At 37.2% G+C, this 25,376-nt stretch overlaps 1 protein-coding gene across 1 annotated transcript in view; it reads right to left on the reverse strand.

Annotated features, from left to right (window-relative positions):
- The window catches only part of LOC103192009 (multidrug resistance-associated protein 1-like), a 197,748-nt gene that overhangs the window by 59,692 nt on the left and 112,680 nt on the right, over positions 1-25,376 (reverse strand). Inside the window, exons 17-19 of the mRNA XM_007934913.1 lie at positions 16,412-16,487; positions 11,921-11,981; positions 9,772-9,991 (exon numbers count right to left, since the gene is read on the reverse strand). Of these exons, the coding sequence (XP_007933104.1) occupies positions 9,772-9,991; positions 11,921-11,981; positions 16,412-16,487 (357 nt within the window). The remainder of the gene's footprint in view (positions 1-9,771; positions 9,992-11,920; positions 11,982-16,411; positions 16,488-25,376) is intronic.

The following is a 25,376-nucleotide window of genomic DNA, read 5'->3' on the forward strand; positions in this document are numbered from 1 at the left end:
AGGCACTTGACTGCTAACCAGAAGGCTGGAGGTTCAAACCCACCAGCCACTCCTCGGAAGGAAGGTTGGGCAATTACTTCCATAGTGATACTGCCTTGGAAACCCAAGGAGGGGTCGCTATGAGTCGGGTCCAACTCGAGGGCACATAACAACAACAACACACTTTACACATTGGCTTGGAGAAAGGAAGTTCATAACAGTGTGGCATAAAACACTAGAGACTGGGGATAGGCGAAATGTCTTAGAGATATTTTAAAGCAAATAGCTGGGACCCAATATAAAAATGTTCAGGTTTCTTTTTAGAAAATGAGATAAGATGTCTAGTAAAACCAAATCCACTGTCAAGTTGATTCTGACATAGCAACCCTATAGGACAGAGTAGAACTGCCCCACAGGCTGCAAATCTTTATGCAAGCCGACTGACTCATCTTTCTCCCATAGAGCAACTGGTAAGTTCAAACTGCTGACCCTTTGGTTAATAGTTGAATGCTTTAACCACTAAGCCACCAGAGCACAAGATCTCTAATATTGTTAGTTTTAAAAAATACATGTAATAGATAAGCATGGTTTTTTCATTGTTATTCTAGTTTATTTGACTGTTAGCCTTTATATTATTCATAGCAGGTATATAGGTTTAACTTGTGAAAGTACTTTTTATGCTTTAAAGCTCTACAATAATGTGAGCCATGATAATGTGATGTCAGTGGACATAGTCAACATTTGATTAGAACAGGCTCCATAAGATATAGTTGTGGTCTACTGAAAAAAAAAAAGTCATAGATTTCTGATATTTTAACATATATCTTACTTATGAAAATACAATTTACAATAGGATTTAATGGTAAGATCTACATATTTTCTTCTAAATGTGAAAAATCTAAAAAGGAAGAAGGAAGAGTTAGAAAAGATTTTTATTCTAGTAATTATAACCACTACAAAGAAAAAGCCATGCAGGGTAAATCTTTATGATTAAATTGAACATAATCTGTTGCCTTAGTTACAAAATATTTTTGATATTTACTGATGGTTAATTAAAATGTGATTTTGCACAAATAATTTTAGGAAAACTAAATGTGAACACTTTTTTATTATATATTACAGAAAATGGTGCTTATTCAATTATAGTTTTAAAATGTCCTGCAAAGAATATTGAATCTAATCTAAAGGTGTAACATGAGCTCACTGGATTGGTTTGAATTCAGTCCCTCATATGAATGCATGGTAGACTTAGATATAAAACTTTGTATGTTTGTAGAAGTTTCTCTTGCTGCTCAGAGTCCAGACCTCTATATTATTTTCCTCCTTGTCACGAAAAATGCAAACCAATAAACTTGACACAAGTCGATTCAAACTGGACACATTGAGAAGCCCTGTTCATTGCTACTATAGAATTTTGTTACATGTCATTTTACTTACTGACATAGCTTCTTTTTCCCCAGTGGATACCGTTAATAGAATGATAGAACATAAATCTGTCTCACAATGTTTTCTCATTTCTGATGGATAAGCTTATAATAGTACTATGACCACAAAATAAAAATAAGATGAGGAGAAAAGAAAAGAATGTCCTAAGGTGTATATTTCAACTTTAACTTAATTTTCTGCCTTCCTTTCTTCTTATAAGCACAACAAATTGTTTACATCTTTAAAAATGGATACTTGTGTGGATCCTTCTTCTTACTCTTTCAAACCACCTGACTTCTTCAAAGGACATATATAACTCTAAAACTATCATTTAACTACCTATAATCTGTATTGTCTTCCCATCTTTTTCCTAAAACTCTTTCCTTGTTTCTGATCAGGAATTTCTCCTAAATTTTCTTCCTCCTTACATTTCTGCACCATTTCATAACCATTGAAAACTTCCTTGAAACCCTACATCTTTTGTTTTTTGTTACATTATAATTTCATGGCTTACTTGAAAGAGAGCATTCCGTATTATGGCATTTCCCAAAGTACAATTCTATGGAAGATAAATTGCTCAAGATGTTAATAGGCAATTACTAAAAAGAAGACAGTAACCATGGCCAAATGGATTTGACAAACTTTGGGTTGAACTGAACTAAGCAGATTGGTTATGTCGCAAAACCTTAAAAAAAAAAAAAAAAAAAAAACCTTTGCCTTGGAGTCAGATCTGACTCATAGCAACCCCTCCTTGGGTTTTGGAGGCGGTATCTCTACAGAAGTAGATAGCCCAATATTCCTTCCGAGGAATGGCTGGTGGGTTTGAACCGCCAGCCTTCTGGTTAGCAGTCAAATGCCTCAGGCACTATGCCACCAGAGCTCCCTTTAATGAAGTGAAAAAAGAAAATTTCAGTCTTAGGTAAGAATATAGTTCTGAGTTCCTCAAACCTATTGGAATATTGAGCAATGTTCTGTGGAACATCTTTTTATTGTTTCAGGTAAAACCCTTTTAGAAATGCTAATTTAGTGGTGAAGAACATGGGCTTCAGAGTTAAGCAGAAATGAATTCAAATTCCAGCTGTGAAACTCACTAACTGTAGGGCTTTAGGCATATTATTTATATATGTCCTTTGAAGTTAGGTGATTCAAACCCAGACACATTAAGAAGCCCTATTCTTTTGTACTATAGAATGTCCTTACACTTCACTTTACTTATTGACATAGCTAATCCTTCCTCAGTGGATGCTGTTAACAGAATGATAGAACAAATATAAATCTGTCTCTTCTCTATTGTTAAACAATAGCTAACATACTTGCTTTGTGCTCAGACCTTTTCTAGGTGTTCAACATATATCATCTAACCACTAGAACAATATTTGAGTAGGGATTGTCTACATTTTATAACGGATATAAGTGTCAGTTTAAGTAACATGCCCAAATTTAAAGAGTTCCTCATTAGGATGTATGTTAAATGAATTAAAATATAGTTTAAATCACATGAAGATCCTATTTTTGTGGTTCAGAAAAGGTCAAATAGAGTAAACTTCATTTGGTTCAGCCGTTATAATATGCTTTGAATTTCCAGGTACTGAGTAAACACTTACACGATTTTGACTGTGGTTTTATCTCTTTCTGTATCTCTGAAAAGAATTTATCTCTGTTCATCCTCTCTAAAGTCAGTTCTCTAATTGTCCCCATGTGACATTCTCCAAGAATCTGTTCTTCACCCTCATGGCTCTTAATCTTTCTTAATCCTTATTCATGATGAGCAGATATGCTCTTATGGCTTCATTCATTATCTCTGGAGAATTATTCAAAATATAAGTAGAACCATAAAGCTATAGAATATTAGATTTTAGAAGAAATATAGGTATTATATAGTTTAATCCTCATTTTACACATAAAGAAACTCACTTTCACTTCAAGACATGTATTTTAACCCACCTACTAAGAGCAAAAACATCTGCAAAGTACATCAACACTTTCCATTAAATGTGCCCAAAATTGAATTCACCATCTGTCCGCTCCACCAATTAAGGTCCCCTCCTGGTTTCCTGATAGCTGCTATCATTGTTTTTCTAGTCACCCAACTTGAACTTCTTCCTATTCACCCTGAAATCCCCAACTCGAACATGTTTTCACAAGAATGTCTTGCTATTCATCCTTTCTCCATTCTCAGTGCAGCTATCTGACTATATTTCATACATACATTCATTTGATCATTATTTATTTATTCAATTCTATTTTGTTTCTAACCCATTAGTTAGCACTGGACCAGATGATTTGGCTGACACATATAAGAGATCTTTCTATACAAAGTCACCTCTGACTTTGATTCCTGAAACACTTGATTATTCCTACCCTACCAAACACAACTTTTCCCTGAATTCATTGTTGAATTCATTGTTCTTATGTGCTGTAGAGTCAGTTCCAAATCATAGCAACCAACAAAACAAGACACTGCCGAGTCCTGCACCATCCTAACAACTGTTGCCATATTTTAGCCCATTGTTGTAGTCACTTAGTCAATCCATCCCATTGAGGGACTTTCTCTTTTGCAATGGCCCTCTACTTTACCAAGCATGATGTCCTTCTCCAGGAACTGGTACTCCTTGATGACATGTCCAAAGTACATGAGAAGTCTCACCATCCTCCTTCATCTGTAAGTGCTTCCAGACTTCTTTACTTTCAGCAAGCAAAATTGTGTCATCTGCATATCACAGGTTGTTAATGAGTCTTCCTCCAATCTTGATGGAGTGTTCTTCTTCATATAGTCCTACTTCCAGATTATTTGCTTGGCATACTGATTGATAAGTATGGTGAAAGGATAAAATCTTAACATACCTTTCTGATTTTAAACCAGGTAGTATTCCTCATTATATTTGAGTAACTGTCTCTGGTTTATGTACAGGTTTGCATGAGCACAGTTAAATGTTCTATAATTCTTATTCTTTGAAATGGTATCCATAATGTATTATGATTCCCACAGTCAAATGCGTTTGTAAAGTCAATGAAACAAAGCTAAACACTTTCTGGTTTCAGCCAAGATCACCTGACATCAGCAATTATATCACTTGTTCCATGTCTTCTTCTGAACCCAGCTTGAATTTCTGCCATTTCCCTGTTAATGTACTGCTGCAATCACTTTTGAATTATCTTTAGCCAAATTTTACTTGCTTGTGATATTAACGCTATTGTTCAATAATTTTGGCATTATGTTGGACCATCTTTCTTTGGAATGGGCATAAATATGGGTCTCTTCCAGTTGTTTGGCTATGTACTGCTTTCCAAATTTCTTGGCATAGACCAACAAGCAATTCCAGCATAGCATCTGTTTGTTGAAACTTCTCAACTGGTATTCCATCAATCCTGGAGCCTTGTTTTTTGCCAATATCTTCAGTGCAGCTTGGACTTTTTCCTTCAATGTCATCATTTGCTTACTTGCTATCTCCTGAAATGGCTGAATATCAACTTTTTTTTTTTTTTGTACAAAGGCCCGGTTAATTTCTTCCATCTTCCTGTGATGCTTCCTGCATTGTTCAATATCTTACCCATAAAACCCATTACATTGCAACTCAAGGCTTGAATTTTTTCTTCAGTTCTTTCAGCTTGAGGAAAGCAGAGTGTGTTCTTCTAACTCTAAATGTTTGAACATTTCATTGTAATACTTCACTTTGTCTTCTCCAATTACCTTTTTAAATCTATTCAGCTCTCTTACATGATCATTTCTTCCATATACTTGAGCTATTCTATGTTCAAGAGAAAGTTTCTGAGTCTCTTGTCTCTTCTGACACTCATTTTAGTCTTTTTTTTTTTTCTTTCTTGTCTTTGTAATAAACTTTTGCTTTCTTCATGTATGATATTTTTGATGTCATCCCACAATTCATTTAGTCTTTAGTCATTAGTGTTCAAATGCATCATTTTATTCTTGAGATTTGTGTGGGATCTACTGAAGGCTCTGCTTTGACATGTGTGGAGTTTTAATTTTCTTCAGCTTCAACTTGAACATGCACATGAGCAATTGGTGGTTTCTTTTGTAAGCAGCCCCTGGCCTTTGTCTGATGGATGATATTGAGCTTCTTCTCTATCTTCTCTTTTCACACATGTAGTTATTTGATCCCTGAGTATTTCAGCTGGTGAAATCCATGTGGATAGTTATCTTTCATGTTGTTGAAAAAATCGTTTACACAATGAATAAGTCATTGGTCTTGCAAAATTCTATCTTGTGATCTATCAGTGTATCATCAAGGTCATATTTTCCTTTGTTTCCAACCCTCACATTCTAATCAACAGTAATTACCAACATACCTTGATTGCATATTTGATCGATTTCAGACTGTAGAATTTGGTAAAACTTTTCAATTTCTTCATCTTTAGCACTAGTAGTTCATTTAAAAATTTGAATAATAGTATTAACTGGTCTTCATTGTAGGCATGCATATTATCCTATCACTAATAGCACTCTACTTAAGGATAAACAAACAACTCACTGCCCTCGAGTTGGTTCCTACTCATAGTGTCCCTTCCCTGGGTTTCAGAGGTGGTATCTTTACAGAAGTAGATTACCCAGTCTTCCTTCCAAGGAGTGGCTTGTGGATTTAAACCACCAGCCTCCTGGTTAGCAGTGATGCCACCAGAGCTCCCACACTTAAGAATAGATCTGGAATTTTTTTTGACAATCAATGTGACCCCAAAACCAAAACCAAACTCACTGCCATCGAGTCAGATCCGATTCATAGCAATCTCTCCTTGGGTTTCCAAGGGAATATCACTATGGTAGTTGAATGCCCAACCTTCCTTCCGAGGAGTGGCTAGTGGGTTTGAACCACCACTCTTCTGGTTAACAGTCAAATGCCTTAGGCACTATGCCATCAGAGCTCCAATTTCTCTTCAATTTGTTATTCATGGTGTGGTAGTTAAGGTTATTTGTCAACTTGGCTGGGCTTGGTTTTGCGTGGCTGGGCAGTTGAATGTAGTTAGTCTCCATGATGAGACCAGTAATCAACTCCATGGCAGAATCTACTGGAGTAGCTGAGTACCTGCCTTAGGGATGTGGTCTGCTTCCCATATGTAAGAAAATGCTTTGAAAAAGGTCTCAAGCTTTTTAGCATGCTTGGACCATGCATGTAACCAAATCTTCATCTCTATGGCCTGCCATATTGTCTGCCAATCTCGGAACTGTTAATGGACTTGAATTAGTGGCCTGCCATGTTGTTGTTGTTGTTGTTCTGTGCCGTCGAGTCAGACCCGACTCATAGCGCCCCTCCTTGGGTTTCTGAGGCAGTATCACTATGGAAGTAGATTGCCCAACCTTCCTTCCATTAGTTGATAATTTTGGGACTGTGCCATTCTACTTGTTGACCTTCGGTTTGTCAGCCTCAGCAGCCAGGGATGCTTGAGTTAAGAGATGCCTCTAGCTCCAGTGGGCCTGGAGCAAGAGGCAGAGCTTAAGCATGAGGTCAAGGGGCCTTCACCCAGCCCCTAGAGCTGTCAGTTTGAACTTGGACTTCTAGCCTCCTGAACTGTAAGAGAATAAGCCCCTGTTTGTTAAAGCCACCTATTTGTGGTATTTTCTTTTAGAGCAGCACTAGAGGATCAAAACAGTCAGCATAGTAGACCATATGACTGTCCAGTTCAAAACTGCCCATCCATATCAACTCACTAACGTTTAGGATATTGTTCTTTATGAGTTCTATTTCATTTTTGACAACTTTAATTTTCCTGGATTCATACTTTGTACATTCCACATTCCAATTAGTAATGATGTTTGCTGGTGTTTTGTCTAATTTTGAGTCGTTCCCCATCAGTAAATGAAGGTCCTATAGGCTTTACTCCATCCACATGATTAAGGTTGACTCTTCTTTGAGGAGGCAGCTCTCCCACAGCTGTATTTAGAGTAACTTCCAAGATGAGGGGCTTATCTTCCAGCACTATATCAGAAAGTATTTTGCTGATTCATAAGGTTTTCACTGGCCACTGTTTTTGTTTTTTTTTTTTCCCCAGCAGATTGCCAGGTCCTTTGTTGTTGTTGTTGTTATGTGCCGTCGAGTCAAACCCGACTCATAGCGACCCCTCCTTGGGTTTCCGAGGCAGTATCACTACGGAAGTAGGATTGCCCAACCTTCCTTCCGAGGAGTGGCTGGTGGGTTTGAACTGCCAGCCGCCTGGTTAGCAGGCAAGTGTCTTAGCCACTACGCTACCAGAGCTCCCACCAGGTCCTTTAGTCTATCCAATAAATACTCATCTGTTTTCATTATTTCCAAATTATGCTTATGAAATGTAACTCCCAACTATGTCACTTCTTTGCTTAAATTTCTAGTGTTCCAATTCCCTTTCTTAATATCATCTTCAATGTGTCTTCAAACTACCTTCTGAACTCTATTTCCCCATTACCTTACCAATAGCCTAAAACCAAAAAAACCAAACTCATTGCTGTCGAGTCTGATCCGACTCATAGAGACCCCTCCTTGGGTTTCTAAGGTGGTAACTTTACGGAAGTAGATTGCCCAATTTTCCTTCTGAGGAGTTGCTGGTGGGTTTGAACCACCAGCCTTCGGGTTAGCAGTCAAATGCTTTAGGCACTATACCACCAGAGCTCGTAGGACCCATCAAACTGGCACTCTCACTCTTGACCAAATCTCTCCTTATCTTCTGTAAAATAACTATAGTATTAGCAACAAAATCTGTCTAACTATAGGTGAGACAATGATCACTATCAGCCCAATGCTGATTCCTATGAAGTAGAGGTCAGACATACCTCCATCTTCCAACCTTGTTACCAATTCTGACATCAGCCATCCCTCCCACAGCACTTTCTAGTTTTCTTCTGGGTTTGATAATCTGTTGCAATGGCCACAAAAACTCAGACTATATTTTCACTTAAGGGGTTTATTAAGGAAGTAACAGGGTACTTCTCAGGATCAGGATCAACAAGCTATAGCTCAGGGGCCGATCAGGAAACATAAGTCTCCTTTCTTCAAGGTAGGGCAGTAATTCAGCTCCTCTTGGCTGTGCAGCAGTCCTCCTTTTAGACCCGTCAAGACAGGCCTCCTCTTGGCCCTCTGAGGACTTCTCCTCTTGGCCCTGCCATCTCTCACTATTGGTTCTGATGTTGTGTCCTTTCTAGCCTATTGCTGTCTTCAGTGTTATGGCACTTGCTCATGTTACAGCTCTTTTAGGAGATTCTTTGCCTCTTTTATTTCTGGTGCTTCTTTCTTGCCTTTTCTCCTTTCTGTTTCTTCTTGGTTCCTGTCTTCCTACTTCTTTCTGTCTGGAAAACTATAGGACTGCCTACATAAATACACACATTCCTCATCACTGACAAGGTATTGCTCTCCCACCAGTGCCACAAACAGACTAATCCCCTCTCAGTATGCCACAGACATGTCATTTGCTTAGTCTATTGATCAAGCCCTGCAAGATGTATAGCAATCACAGGATTGCCTACAACCCAGGACCAGACAGAAATGATCAAACCACAAGTTGTTTAAAACTTAACCAGAAAAAGTCAATAAACCTGGACAAAAGCAACAAACTCTCTGGGATAGAAAACTAGGCAATGGTAACTCTTCAGGGCTTAGGGAAAAATCTCTCAAGATTTTTTTGCAAATAACCTTGGCAAAAGGCCACTTCAAAGAACTTATTTTACCACACCTTCCCTTTTCCCATCTTTATTCACACTATTTCTTTATCACAGTTTTTCCTATAGGGTCATTATGAGTTTGAATTGACTTGATGGCAGTGGATTTGGTTTGGATAATTTTTCTGACTTCTCCATGATTTCAGTTTGATGAAATTCTATCCAACCCATTAGTTCCACCTTGAATGTTAACAATTTCTAGGAAATCATCTTAATCTCTAAACCAAATGTGGCCTTCTCCTGCTCTGAATCATCACAATGATCTCTTTTTAATTCTTTTACACTTATTTTTTTACCTTATAATTTTATTATGTACCTGATCTGGGCATCAGTAGGCTTTAAATATATTAAGACACTCATTTATTGATCTTATTCGGAACGCTTGCAGATACAGTGAGTGGTCATGTGGGCAATACTTGTGAATACTATGTGAATTCACATATGAGCTTCAGTTTCCTAAACTGTAAAATGAGTATAATAACATCTTTCTGAAGAATTATGGTCAAGGTTAAATGAGACAAAAAAATAAATTATCTATGGTGGTTATGTAGCTGAGATCTATAAGTTTTGAATTACTTTCTCAAATATGGTGTATTGCACATTTGAAATATACCAAAATATCTGGTAACAAAGGCAGAGATTTTATTTGAAATAGTATGATGTCTTTTGACCGCATTTAAATCATTTAGGTCAGAAAGAGAAGAATGAGCATTTAGATTTTTTTCTACCTTGAATTAATCCCAATAATCCGTAGATATTAAGTTTATTGCTTCTTAATTGCTTCCACTCCTTAAATTCATCCATGTGCTTTGCTTCTCTTGTCCAGGCACTTAGCCATAGTGTCTGTCCAATGCCCACCAAATTCTGCCCTAGGTAAGTGACCATAGCCAGCCACACCCATGGCCAGCCAAAGGCTTGGAGGTACTTCATGATTACTGAGATCTTCACCTGAAGGCAAAATTGATATGAAATGAGGTTACCAAAAAACAGTGGGAAACCAATTTTTAATATTTCATTATTGCTAGTTTCTGAATTAACTTCAAGTAAATAAACAGCATGATACAGGACTTCAAAGCTATACTTTAAAGTCAGATAAACTAAGCTCAAGTCCTACTCTGACATTTTCTAAATATTATGATCTTGGTCATGTAACTAACTCTTTTAAGCTTCAGATCACTTATCTGTAAACTGGAAAAATAATAGCAGCCACTTCAAGGCAATTGTCATTGAGTCTATTTTGACTAATGGCAACCCACGTATTGCAGAGAAGAATTGCACTCTGAGGAGTTTTCAAGGCTTTCTGACCTTTCAGAAGCAGATCTTCAGGTCTTTCTACCGAGACAAGGGTGGGTATGAACCTCCAACCTTTCAGCCAGCAGTCAAATGCTTAACTATTTGAGACACTCTGGTACTATTAGCTACCTCATACATACATGTCAAATGATCAGTACAGTCCTAAGCATCTGGTAGCATAGTGCCTAAGGCACTTGACTGCTAACCAGAAGGCTGGTGGTTCAAACCCACCAGCCACTCCTCAGAAGGAAGGTTGGGCAATCTACTTCCATAGTGATACACCCTCAGAAACCCAAGGAGGGGTCACTATGGGTCGGGTCTGACTCAACGGCAAATAACAACAACAACAACAATAAATGTTAGTTATAGTCCTCAGTACACAAGAACATGAGTAGCTCAATAACATGCAATCCTAACTGAACATCACTATCCTATTGTTGTTACGTGTGGTCCGAGTTGGTTCTGAATCATAGCACCCTATATAAAACAGAACAAAACCCTACCCACCCAATCATCAGTCATTGCCCACCCAATCCCATCAATCATCAATCATCTTTAAACCCATTGTTGCTGCCTGTGTCAATCCATCTCATTGAGGGTCTCCCTCCTTTTAACTGACCCTCTACTTTATCAACCATGATGTCCTCCTTCAGGGACTGATCTGTCCTGATAACATGTCCAAAGTACATGAGATGAAGTATTACCATCCTCACTTCAATGCAGCATTCTGACTGTACTTCTTCCAAGACAGACTGTTCATTCTTCTGGCAGTCGACAGTACATTCAATATTATTTTCCAACACCATACTTCAAAGGTATCAATTCTTTTTTGGTCTTCCTTATTCATTGTCCAGCTTTCACAGGCATATAAGGCTATTTAAAATACTCTGGTTTGGGTCAGGTTCATTTTAGTCCTCAAAGTGACATCTTTTCCTTTTTTTTTTTAACACTTAAGGAGGTGTTTTGCAGTAGATTTGCCCAATTCAATACTTTGTTTGATTTGACTGCTGCAAGGGGCATTGATTGAGGATCCAAATAAAATGAAATCCTTTACAACTTATTTTTTTTGTTTTTACGTTGATGTAATCCATACTGATGAATCTTTGATCTTCATCAGTAAGTGCTTCAAGTCCTATTCACTTTCAGCAAGCAAGGCTGTGTCATCTGCATATTGCAGACTGTTGAGTTTTCCTCCAATCCTGATGCTACCCTTGTTCATATAATCCAGCTTCTCAGATTATTTGTTCAGTGCACCGACTGAATAAGTATAGTGAAAGGATAAAACTCTAACACACACTTTTCTGATTTTCATCCCGTTGTTCTGTTTGAACAACTACCTCTTTGTCTATGTACAGGTTCTATATGAGCATTGGATCACCTTTCTTTGGAATGGGCATGGATATGAATCTCTTCCAGTCATTTGGCTATGTAGCTGTCTTCCAAATTTCTTGGCATAGACAAGTGAGTGCTTCCAGCAAACACCACTATAATATGCAACAATTCCATTTAATATAATTTCTTAAATATTTCATACTTCATTGTTTGATAACACATTAATGTTATATTAATTCTTCTGGTGCTTACCCCACCAACAGGGATCTTTTCTTTTCTCATTGAGAACTGTTTTCCTTGATCCAAAGAGTATCTGAAAAAGCAACAGAATGTTTATTTTTTTAGGTTTTAGATAAACCAACATAAAAAATAATTATAATTCTCAACCACTTTGTTGCATTCTACTCTGCCTTTTTACCTTAACAGCAACCTGTTTTTCCCCTAGTTAAAGTTTGTTGTCTGTAGACAACCTTGTTCCTTTATTATTCTCAAAGAAAGACTGTTTCTTCTTCTTCTTCCTCTCAAATATTGCACAGCTAAGCATGGGGTCTGATTTTTCACTGCTACTTCTAGATAATTACCTTTCAAATTTGGGAAAAATCCCTGGATGCTTTAAGACTAATGTCATCTGGCTGTATCTGGCCGTGTGATACTGTAGTCTCAGAAAACTTTAGCATGGCTCTGTCTTCCCACATTCTTCTGTCATCATCCTGAGTGATGTCATAGTTTCCACAGAGAGCTTTATAAAAGTATGTTGTTGTTGTTGTTATGTGCCGTTGAGTAGGACCCGACTCATAGCAATCCCTCCTTGGGTTTCTGAGGCAGTATCACTACAGAAGTAGATTGTCTAACCTTCCTTCCGAGGAGTGGCTGGTTGATTTGAACCACCAGCCTTCTGGTTAGCAGTCAGGTACCTTAGGCACTACGCTACCAGAGATCCCTATAAAGTATATATCTTTCTAATTTAATGACCTTCATATGTCCAGGGCCCTTTATTTATACTCTCCTTTGGCTATCAACTTCCATGACTCTGTACCATGAGTCCTGTTGTTGTTAGCTGACTTTGAGTCTATTTTTGACTCATAGTGACCCCATGTGACAGAGTAGAACTGCCCCATACAGTTTCCTTGGCCTGTAATCTTCATGGAAGGTCTTTTTCTGGTGGAGCTGCTGGGTGAATTCAAACTGCCACCCTTTGGGTTAGGAGCCAAGTACTTATCCATTGTGCCACCAGGGCTCTTATTAATCCTATTACCAATTACTAACCCACTTCTGAACACCAACTTTAAATATTTCAGCCACTGACTACTTCCAAGTTGTATGTTCAGTTACTCCCACTACATTTGGTTCTTATTTCATCTAGACACCTGGTTCCTGAATCCAACTTTCTATTTGTCATCATTATCTTCTAGGGTTATCAAGTATCCAAGTTTATCTGGAATTTTCTTGGATTTCACATTGACAATCTAGGAAATCTCTCAGTCCCAGAATAACCCACACTCTCTCTATTATTTTCCTTAACCAATCTATACACCATGATTATTATTTTACCCATGTTCGGGTAATATTCTGAACCTCCAAGCCCTGCTTTCTTTCCATCATGGCTTTCTGTTAGAATTCATAGAAGAGCCTTCCTCATACTTACATCCTACCTGGGCCATGCTGCTTCAAAAAATCATGTTGTTGTTAGTTCCTGTGGAGTCTGTTCTGACCAAGGCGACCCCATGTGCAGAGTAGAACTGCACTGTAAGGTTTTTTAGGCTGTAACCTTTTGAAGCATATTGCCAAACCTGTCTTCCGAGGTGGCTCTGGATGTGTTTGTACCACCGATCTTTTCACTAGTAGTTGAGATCTTGACCATTAGTGCCACCCATTTAGCCCTACAAATTATTTCCACTGTACATTAATGATATCCTCTTTCTACCTGGGCTCTTGACATCACTCTCAGAGAGTAGACCCCCATCCTACTATCAGGACAAAGTAGAAGACAGAAGAGTTAGTCACTAAAATTCTACATTTATCTGACTCTACACCCAGGCTTTTCCAATTCTCTCCTGTAATAAACAAAATAATTCTCTCCTTAGAGCTAATTAATGTAACTGTCACACTTTCTCAAAATATGTTTATTAGATATAATATTATTATATAGAATCTGTCTTGGAAGAAGTACAGCCATAATCCTCCTTAGACGTGACAATGGTCACACTTCATCTCATGTACTTTGGCCATGTTGTCAGAGAAGGAGATCTTGCTTCATAAAGTAGAGGGATCAATAAAAAAGGGGAAGACTCTTTAACAAGATAAGATTGACACAGTGGCTGCAACAATGGGCTTAAGCATTGCAATGATTATAAGGATGGTGCAGGATCTGGCAGTGTTTCATTCTGTTGTAAATAGCATCAATATGAGTCAGAGCTGAATCGGTGGCACCTAACAACATCATTTCTGTATGTTCTTGTTAATAAGAATCACATGATAGTGATTGTTAAAAATACAGATTTTAAGATTTTTCCTCTCTGTCTTTATAATAGATGATTCAAAGGATTTTTATCTTAGGGCAACAATGGATTGTACCTTCTCTGTTAAAATCTTCCTTTCTTCTTTTCTATTGACTCCTTCCCATTAGCCTATAGAAAATAACACACCTTTTTATTTTAAAACCAACCCCACCATCACAAAAACAATCCTACTCTCAATTCTATGTCCCCCTTAAGTTACCATCCTACTTCTTTCCTTCCTTACATAATCCAACATTTTTATTACAAACCACTGCTTCCTCCTCAAATTTGTTATTACCTGACTGAAATTGTTTTAATCAAGGGCACCAGTAAATTATTTATTGATTTATCCATTGAATACATTTGAAAATTATTTCATTTAAACTTTCTACAACATTTGACATCATTGACCACTCTCTAGTTTAAGGCTCTTTGATTTATTTCCCTAACACTGTTGCTGTTGTTGTTAGCTGCTCTTCCTAACACTACACTTTCATATTTTCCTCCTGTCTCTCTGGCTGGCCTTTAATTTTTCTTTAGGCTCCTTTCTCTGTCTCCCTTTGAATGTTTGTGTTCTATGGGGCTTGATTCTAGCTAATGATTGTTATCTTTTTATGTTTCACATTCTTTCTGGGCAATCTCATTCACTCTCCTAGTTTCAATAGCCCTCCTATTTGCTGATAATACTCAAATTGATATCCCTAGTCTAAATATAGGAGCTCTGGTAGCATAGTGCCTAAGGCACTTGACTGCTAACCAGAAGGCTGGCGGTTCAAATCCACCAGCCACTCCTCGGAAGGAAGATTGGGCAATCTACTTCTGTAGTGATACTGCCTTGGAAACCTGAGGAGGGGTCGCTATGAGTCGGGTCCAACTCGATGGCACATAACAACAAACAGTTTAAATATCCTCTCTGAGCTTTAGATCCATATAGTCAACTACCTACTTGCTATATTTTTTTCTCTTTGCTTGTTTGGCTCATAGATACCTAAACTGAACTAGTTATTTTCTTCATACCTCTAAAGGTTTCTCTAAGGAGCTCTGGTGGCATAGTGGTTATAGCATTTGCTTGCTAACCAAAAGGATGGCAGTTGGAACCTCCTAGCTACCCCATGGGAGAATGATGAAGCAGTATGCTTTCATAAAGATTTACCGCCTTAGAAACCTTATCGGACAATTCTACTCTATTCTATAGGGTTGCTATGAATCAGAACTGATTCATTTGGTTCTTGGTATCTGTAATATTTGTATATATTTTATTTTAGTAATGGATATTCTAAATAAAAAAGAAATGGGAACAAAATTTAATCTAGTATTACTTCATAAATATCATAATTAGTCTGTGTGTGTGCATGTGTTTGTGTGTGCATGTACCCCTCTTATCCATCTATATATTTATATACCAAAAAAATTAACTAATGGCTGTCAAGTTGATTCATCATATATAGTCTCTATGAGTCAGAATCAACTCACTGGCAGTGGGTTTGGGTTTGGTGTGAAGATTTCTCTGGCTTTGTAAAGGGACATAAAAATTTCTATCTCAGTAAGAACATTTTCAATCAATCATCATTTAATCATCAATTCTACCTTCTAAATATCTCTGGAACTACAGTATTGGAGAAATATTTGGAAAATATCAAACAGCATGATGAGGAATAAGAGGATAAAGGTAGCAGAGGAAGGAAGGTTGAAAAAAAGGGAGAAAGAGGGAAAAAGAGGTTCATAATCCTATATTCCAGACACAATCCATGCTAACATGCTTGTTAATATTACTGTAGTCGTTTCTCTCTATGTGTGTGTGTTATATGATAATACAAATGTTGCTCTATAACCAATATTTAATTTTAAGAAATTGCATATATGGACTTTATCACTTATTATATGTTGTTGTTATGTGCTATCAAGTGAATTCCAACCCATAGAGACCCTATATGACAGTAGAACTGCCCCATAGCATTTCCTAGGCTGAAATCTTTATGGGGGTGATTTTGAGGTCTTTTCTCCCCTGGAGCCACTGGTGATTTGAACCTCTGGCCTTTTGGTTAGAAGCCAAGTGCTTAACTACTGCACCACCAGAGCTCCTTAATTCTATTTACTTTCATGAACATGAAATACTCAAATATTATTCTGTAACAACATTATATATTGTCATGGGACAACATAACATTTAATCTTTTTTTATAATTTAATAGTATAATTTTTTTCCTGTTTTACTTATTGTTTGTTGATCATTCTTTTTACACACCTCTCATTGTCCCTTGTAAAAATTTTCCCATATACAGACATAGAGAGGATCCTAAATTCTAAGTTTTTTGATGTATCTATTATTAAAATGACTTCTAACATTAATGAACAGGTGTATGCTCTCTTCAGAAGCCCCTAAGAATACTCTGTTTCTCCATGTTTCCAATTTTATTTATCAGAAAAAGAAATGTGCTATTTGATCAGTCTAGTTCTTATTTTCCAATCCCTGGCACTAGCGTCAGAGAACATTCCTTGGGAGGTTATGCTACATGCCCTTTGTAGGATCAACTTTACAATCAGGGAAAGATACACTATTTAACAGACACTTTCATTGGAATAGATCCTGCTGTATGATTTGGGTTAATTACTGTCATCATCCTTTAAGCCCTTGGCATGGCTTCTATTTGGATAAGCAAATTTAGCATTGGTGTCAAGCCAAAAAATTAATTTTTAATGTAGCTGGTCATAAAGTGCTACTATGTGTAATGGTTAAAAGGGAATTAAAATTTCGTAATTACATATAACTATAAAAGCCAATAATTTATTGACACTACACATAAATGTATGGTTTTCTAAACTAAAATGTTATTTATCCTTTTGCCATAAAAATACTGCATGTGGTCCTGGGCATGTTTCTTTTTTAAAATGAAAAGAAAGTTTTAATTGAATCCCTGAAAAGAGAAAATTATTTCATGTAGGAGGGAGGTATTTTTTAAAAAATTAGACTCTCTGTCCTCTAGAAATTCACAAGAAAACTGGTAAAATATCTATCTGCATATTTTTGTATAAAAGGCATAAAAGTAATATTAATATATTGAAAGCATTATCCCTGAACTGAGCACATAGTTTCAAATATTTAGGCATAGAGTATGTATTTCTTATTGTTATGTGCCATCCTGTCGATTCTGATTCCCAACAACCCTATAGGACAGTGTAGAACTGCCCCATAGGGTTTCCAAGGCTGTAATCTTTACAGAAGCAGAATGTCAAGTCTCTTCTGTGGAGAGCTGGGTTGAAACCATGACCTCTGGATTAGCAGCCCAGAGATAACCATTGCTCTTGAGGGCTCCTCTAAAGTATGCATGGGAAGATTAAAATCATTAAGACTGTGACATGAGTCTCAGAAGAAGGCAGTCTCAATACTAAAACAACATCCTCCGTCTATCTTATCCAGGGAAGACAATAGATATTTAAAGAAATTAAATAAATAAATAAATAAATAAATAAATAAATAAAATGTCCTGCATAAAACATAAATTTGGACAAAAATGTAAAATAAAATGTGGAAATAGTTCAAAATAATCTTAGTCCTTATAAGAAACCTGAACTAGTGTCATAAAAATTATTATGAGTGGGAGACACTGTCAGCCATTATTTGGTCCAATCTCCTTCCTTGATTGTCAGTTAGCTGGTTTTACCCTGAACCTTTCATGGGAAGAATTTATTGTATTCTATTTCAAAGGATCCCATTGTAGAAAGGCTTTAACTGTTGAAGCATTTCAGCCTACTTGTATCTTTTGATCCTTAATCTATCTTAATTCTGCATAATTATTTGTTGTTAGTTGCCACTGAGTCAATTCTGACTCATGGTGCACAGTAGACTCTGTGTGCAGAGTCAAACTGCTCCATAGGGTTTTTAAGGCTGGAAGTTTTCAGAAGCAGACCACCAGGTCTGGCTTCTGAAGCATTTCTTTGTGGCTTCAAACCATCAATCTTTCGACGAGGATAGAGCACTTAACCATTTGTGCTATCCAGGGACTCCATACAGAAACAATTGGATAAATCTAAGAAAGAGACAATTAGGCTGAAAAACCAGGAAAAATGTCTTCACTTAATACTACCATACCAAATAATAAGTAGATAAATAATGAAAGCTATAATAAAATGTATCATAAAATCTAGTAAACTAGAGTAGTCAAATATGCATGTATTTTGGGGAAATAAATAAGGTTTCTCAAGCATTAATAAATATTTAATATCTATGATTAGAAAATAAATGGGGAAGGAGGTAGTTCATGGAACTCCAATAAGGTTAGAATCAATCAGTTTTTTTTATCACAATGGTTAAAAAGTTAGCTTAATGTTGTGTAGTGTTGACAAGAATATTACATATCCCAATGTACTCTTCATTAAAGAAGTAAATTCCAGGATGTAGGTTCTAGTTTAAGCTTTTACAGTCTGAAAAATATTTAGAAATCAATTCTATAAACAATTTTTTTAAGAGATTGGTATTCTTTTGCCAAAGAAGTAAAGAAGAGAGAGGATCAATTTAGATATTATGACTAACAATGTTGTTTTAAATAAGGAAAATTAATCTATTGTAGAGAGAAGGTTATGATTAAGCTTGAGAATATTTCTTAGTTTTTATGTTTTATACTTTCAAGCAAGCTACTTATTGAGTCTTTGGTAAGACCATTGTTGTTGTTGTTGTTATGTGCCGTCGAGTCAAACCCGACTCATAGCGACCCCTCCTTGGGTTTTCAAGGCAGTATCACTACGGAAGTAGGATTGTCCAACCTCCATAGACAGATGAAATCCCTATGATTTAAAAATGTGCAGACCCCTGAACAGAGATAGTGGATGACAGATGTGGTTAACACACTCACCTGCTAACCCAAAATCTGGAGGTTCAAATATACTCAGAGTTGCCTCAGAAGAAAAGCCTGGCAATCTACTTCTAAAAAATTACTCATCAAAAACCCTATGGAGCACAATTCTTCTCTGACAAATATGTAGTAGCCATGATTCAGAATTAACTCAATGGCAACTGGGAAACCATAGTGCACATGACTGTCAAAGTCTATTTAATGGCTTTGTATTTGCATTTCTTGAAGTTCTTATAAATATGGAACTCATTTAAATGGAACTTATTAATGTATGATGGCCAAATAATAAACTAAGGAATGGATTAAAAGACCACTGAAGTTATTCCCATCTCTAGTTATATAGGCAACCATTTAAAAAGCATTTATTTAACACATGAAGATGTGCATCAGGGTTATATAATTTCACCATATGTATTCAATCTGTGGGAGCTCTGGTAGCATAGTGCCTAAGGCACTTGACTGCTAACCAGAAGGCTGGCGGTTCAAACCCACCACCCACTCCTCAGAAGGAAGATGGGGCAATCTACTTCTGTAATGATACTGCCTCGGAAACCAAAGGAGGGGGTCACTATGAGTCAGGTCCGACTCGACAGCACATAACAACAACAACAAAAAATTCAATCTGTATGCTGAGCAAATAATCTGAGAAGATGGCCAGTATGCAAAAGAATGTGACATCAGGATTGGATGAAGACTCAATAACAACCTGCAATATGCACATGACACAAACTTGCTTGCTGAAAATGAAGATTTCTTGATGCATTTACTGATGAAGATCAAAGACTACAGCCTGCAGAACTATTTCAACATTTTATTTTACACCTCAACATAATGAAAACAGAAATTCTCAAAAAAGACAAATTAACAAAATCATGAATAATGAAGAAAAGACTGAAGTTGTCAATGATATCCTTTTGCTTGTATTCACAATCAACACAATCAACACTGGAAGCAGTAGTCAAGAAATTAAATGATGTATTACACTGGGAAAATCTGCTGCAGAAGACCTCATAGCAATGATTGAGAAGATGGCACAGGACTGGGCAGTGTTTTGTTCTGTTGGACACAGGGTCACTATGAATTGGGACAGACTTGAGGGCACAAAACCACAATGACTTAGGTTCCAGTGAGTGTTCTAGCTGATAGTGATACAGTAATGAACAGACAAAAACTCCAGCCCTAATAAAGCTTACAACCTAGAGATGAGAGAAGCACAAAATAAGTAAATAAAATGAAATGAAATAAGAACATTTTCCAGTATGCTGTAAATTACTAAGACTTATGGAGAAAAATAAAGGAAGAAACATCATAGAAAGTGTTGCAATATGAAATATGATGAGGTGACATGTGAGCAAATACCTACAGAAGGGGACATGCCCATATCTAAAAGAAGTATGTACTAAGCAGAGAGAATAGAAAATGCAAAGGACCTGAGGAAAGAGCATGTCTGACTGTTGCAGGGACAGCAAGGGGTCATTGTTTCTGGATCAGAGTACTCAAGGGAATAAAATTAGGAGACCGCAGAGTTAAATGTCTAGGTCCTCGATGGCTTTGCAGGTCATTGTAAGTACGTGGGAGTTTACTCTGAGATGTGACTTCTTTGGAGGTTATGAGAAAAAAAGTGACATGATCTGACTACAATGGTAAAGGAATCACTCTGGATGCTGTGAAGTGTATAAACTGAGGGCAAGGATAACAGCAGGAAGAACTGTATGAAGGCAATAACAATAACCCAGGTGAGAAATGATAGCAATTTGGACAAAAGTGGCAACTGTGAAGCCCATGAGATGATAAGTGATGGTTGAATTTTGGATTTCTGGATGTATTCTGAAAGTAGAGCCAATGGTATTTGATGATAGATTGGACGTGGAGTAAGAGAGTGTTCAAGGATGACTAACATACTTTTCCCTGACCAACTAACAGGAAGATTGTGGGGAATGGAGGAGAGGTATACGTGTGGTTTGGGAAAATCAGGAGTTAGGTTTTGGACACAAAAGTTCTAAATGTCATTTAGACATTAAAGAGATGCTGAGAGAGTAACTTTGTTGTCTAAATTTGGAGTTCAGAGGAAAGGTCTGGGCCAGAGATAAAAACTTGATAGGAATTAATATATAGATGTTATTTTAAGCCATGAGACTGGATGATAAAACTAAGTACAGATAGAGAAAAGAAGCAGATCAAAATCTTTATGATTAACAGAAACAATTTAGCTGACCCGCTGAATCAGCCAACTCTGGTCTCTACACAAAGCTCCAAACTACACATCCTTTGGAATCCAATCCTTTTTTAAAAAATAAATTCATGATTCTTTTTTTTTTTTTTTAATTTCAAGGATCAAGCTACACAATTCTAGACTATTCAACCCTGAAGTACTTGCTTCCCTGTAAAATCCCAATTCTTCATTTTGGCAATTTTGATCAGTGGCTGCTCTGTATAGCTCTATGGCTTATTTTTTTAATCCTCTCATTTCTATTACTTTCATATAGAACATATTTCAGATTCTTATTTGAGCAACTGCTGGGGAAGATATTGGGGAAAAATAGCTGGTTTATTTGCTTCAATCACTGCTCATTTTAGTAACCTACTGAAAAGAAAAAGAAAAATATGAAGCATAATATAACAAAACCCAATCAGGGTCAATATTTTCATAATTTCATTTCTTTCTCACCTCCATTTATTCTTTTCCTTTCCTTCCTTCCCTCCTCGTTGTTTTTCTAAGTGGGTTATTCAGCTCCTATACTAAGACCTTATCTGTAGGTCAGATATCCTGGCCTGATAATCATCCTATTCCACTATGGAATTTTTATGTCCATTTTGTATCTATATTCAGGTCTATAGAGTATATGAACACAATGGGATTGAGATATCTTTTGCACACAAAAAAATCAAAGCTGATTTCTACTACCAAAATTTGCCTATAAATTGCTGAGGGTCTAATGAGCATATGTTTCTACAATTAAATCACATTCATCTCACTTAAAAATTCAGATATATCTTCCTAACTTCGTTTAAAATTGGAAACCACTAAAAAATTTTACATCCAGTTCTTGGATGGTACAAATGGCGTAGGCACTCACCTACTAATAGAAACAGGTCAATTGGAATCCTGTACACTAGCAAAGAGATTGCTGAAAAGGAAATAAGGAAATCAATACCATTTACAATAGCTAACAAAAAAAAAAAAAAAGAAAAAACTTCAGAATAAATCCTACCAGGGACACAAAAGACCTATACAAAGAAAACTACAAAACACTATTTCAAGAACCATACAGATCTACATAAATGGAAGAACACACTGCACTCGTGGGTAGGAAGATAGAACATTGTGAAAATGTCAATACTACTCAAAGCTATATATTTTATGCAATTCCAATGCAGATCCCATCAACATTCTTTAAAGATATGAAAAAAAATCCATAATTTTATATGGAAAGGAAAGAAACCTCAGATAAGCAAACCACTATTGAAGAACAAAGTAGGAGGTCTCAGACTCCTAGATCCCAAAACCTACTATACATTCACAGTAGTCAAAACACCCTAGGATTGGTAGAACGACAGACACATAAACCAATGGAACAGAATTGAGAACCCAGAAATAGATCTATTGCCCTATGGTCAGCTTACCTTTAACATAGGGCTGAAATCCATTAAAGAGGGAAGAGATGGTCTCTTTATCAAGTGGTGCTGGCAAAACTGGATATCCAATTTGCAGAAAAATGAAACAAGATCTGTACCTCAAACTAGACATGAAAACTAACTCCAGATGGATCAAAGACTAAAAGTGAAACCTAAAACTATACAGTTCCTCAAGAAAAAAATAGGGACAAATTTAGGGGCCCTAATATGTGACATAGATATACTATCAAGCATAACCCAAAATGCACAAACAGCAGAAGATAAACTAGATGAATGGGACCTTCTAAAAATTAAATTTTTATGTGCCTCAAAAGACTTGTCCAAAAGACTAAAAAGAGATTCTACAGATTGGGAAAAAATATTTGGCAATGACATATCTGACAAGAGACTTAACCCCAAAATTTACAGAAAACTCCAATACCTCAACAACAAAAAGACAAACAATCCAATTAAAAAATGGGCAGAAGACATGAATAGACACTTCACTAAAGAGGATATTCAGGCAGCAAACAAACACATTAAGAAATGTTCACAATCATTAGCTATTTGTTGTTGTTGTTGTTATGTGCCGTAGAGTCGGACCTGACTCATAGCGACCCCTCCTTGGGTTTCCAAGGCAGTGTCACTAGATTGCCCCAACTTCCTTCCAAGGAGTGGCTGGTGGGTTTGAATTTCCAGCCTTCTGGTTAGCAGTCAAGTGTCTTTAGGCACTACGCTACCAGAGCTCCTCATTAGAGAGACACAAATCAAAACAATAATGAGATACCATCTTGTCCAAGCATTAGTAGCAAAGTTCAACAAGACAGAAAATAACAAATATTGGTGTGGATGTGGAGAGATTGGGAGTCTCATACACTGCTGGTGGGACTGTCAAATGACACAATCACTGTGGAAAGCAGTATGGCAATTCTTTAAAAAGTTGCAATTAGAAATACCATTTGATCCAGCAATCCCATTACTAGGTATATATCCTAAAGAAGTGAGAGCCAGGACAAGAACAGATATATGTACACCCATGTTCATTGCAGCACTATTCACAATAGCAAAAAGATGGAAACAACTTAGGTGCTCATCAACAGAAGAATGGATAGCCAAACTATGGGTACATACACACAATAGAATACTATGCAACCCTAAAGAATAATGTCGAATCTGCAAAACACTGCATAATATAGATGAACTTGGAGGAGGTTATGCTGAGTGAAATAAGTCAATCTCAGAAGGACAAATAATGTATTAGTTCATTATTGTAAAAAGTCAAGGAGAGATTTATATACAGAACAAAACTTTGTTGGTTACCGGGGGTGGAAGGGGAAGGAAAGGAACACTGCTAGACAGAGACAAGTACTGATTTGGATGAAGGGAAGGGCAATGTACCAAATGTGAGTAATCATCATGGTGGTATTAAGGAAGAGAAAGACACAGACAGGTACATAGGAGGTACAGGCAACAAAGATGAACCCCTTTGCACATACAGTACTGCTTTGTCAGTGATGGCAAACATTGATATATGAGTGGATAGATGGGGGGACAGGCTGAGCAATCAGGTATGTCTTGGCAGGGGGTAGTGTGCCCATGACCATGTATAAGGTTGGCAGACAATGTTTCTATAAGCATATTTATGTGTGATATAAGAATGTCCAGGTATATAGTAGAGCTGACAAAGGACAAGGTTGTAGTCACTTCCTAGCCACAGCCAGCTACCTGAAGGAAGTGAGAAGTTGGACATGTAGGCTCAGGACTGTGGTTCCAGAGGACATCAAGATCAATTGGCCTAACATACTATGCAAAAACATCTTACTTTGGTGAGCAGTGACTGGAATCTTAAGAGCTTGCAAGCAGATCTAGATGCAATGATGGGTCTCTCCCCATCCAGAGCAAATAAGAATGAAGAAAAGCAAAGATACATGGAAATAATTAGTCCAAGGGACTAGTAAAGCATGTGATCCTCAGCCTATATGACCATGAGACCAGAAGAACTAGATGGTACCCCACTACCACTGTCAACCACTAGGAGGGGCATCTATTTAGGAGAGCCTAGATAGAGTGGGAGAACAATGTGGAACAAAACTCAAAATCCTAACAAAAAGACCACACTTGCTGGTCTGATAGAGCCTAGTGAGACACCTGAGACTATGGCCCCTAGCTAGCCCTCCAAGTCTGGAATTGAGCTCACTCCTGTGGCTTCCAGACAAATAATAGACAGGCATATGGGCTGAACATTTACATCAGGTAGATACACTACTTGGAGTGATCAATCATGGGAGAACAGAAGGACAGTGCATGCACAGGGAGACAGCTTGTGGGGCAGGAGTGCATGAGATGGATGGATACAGGGAAAAGGTAACTATGGGAAGGAAGTGAGAAGAGAGCTGGTATATTGTGAGGAACTGCACTCAGTGCCATGAGACAAAATGTGTATTAACTGCTGTATGGAAAATGAATTTGCCCTGTAAATGTTCACCCAAATCACAATAAAAATTGGGGGGGGGGGAGGGAAGAAGATTCAAGGTTCAAGTCCACCCAGAGAAAGGACTGGTAATCTACTGTCAAAATATTAGTCACTGAAAACCCGACAGAGTACAATTCTATTCTGACACAATGGAGACACCAAGAGTTGTGAAAGTAACTGTTTTGTTTTGCTTTTTATAATATGTAGATTCTTTTTATAAGATGCATTTTTTAAATGATAAAAATTTCAATTTATTGGTCCATACACCCTTT

The sequence above is a fragment of the Orycteropus afer genome, unplaced genomic scaffold (genome assembly GCF_000298275.1).
Source record: "Orycteropus afer afer isolate SDZICR_OR568_19922 unplaced genomic scaffold, OryAfe1.0 scaffold00022, whole genome shotgun sequence".
In the NCBI taxonomy this organism is placed as follows: domain Eukaryota; kingdom Metazoa; phylum Chordata; class Mammalia; order Tubulidentata; family Orycteropodidae; genus Orycteropus; species Orycteropus afer.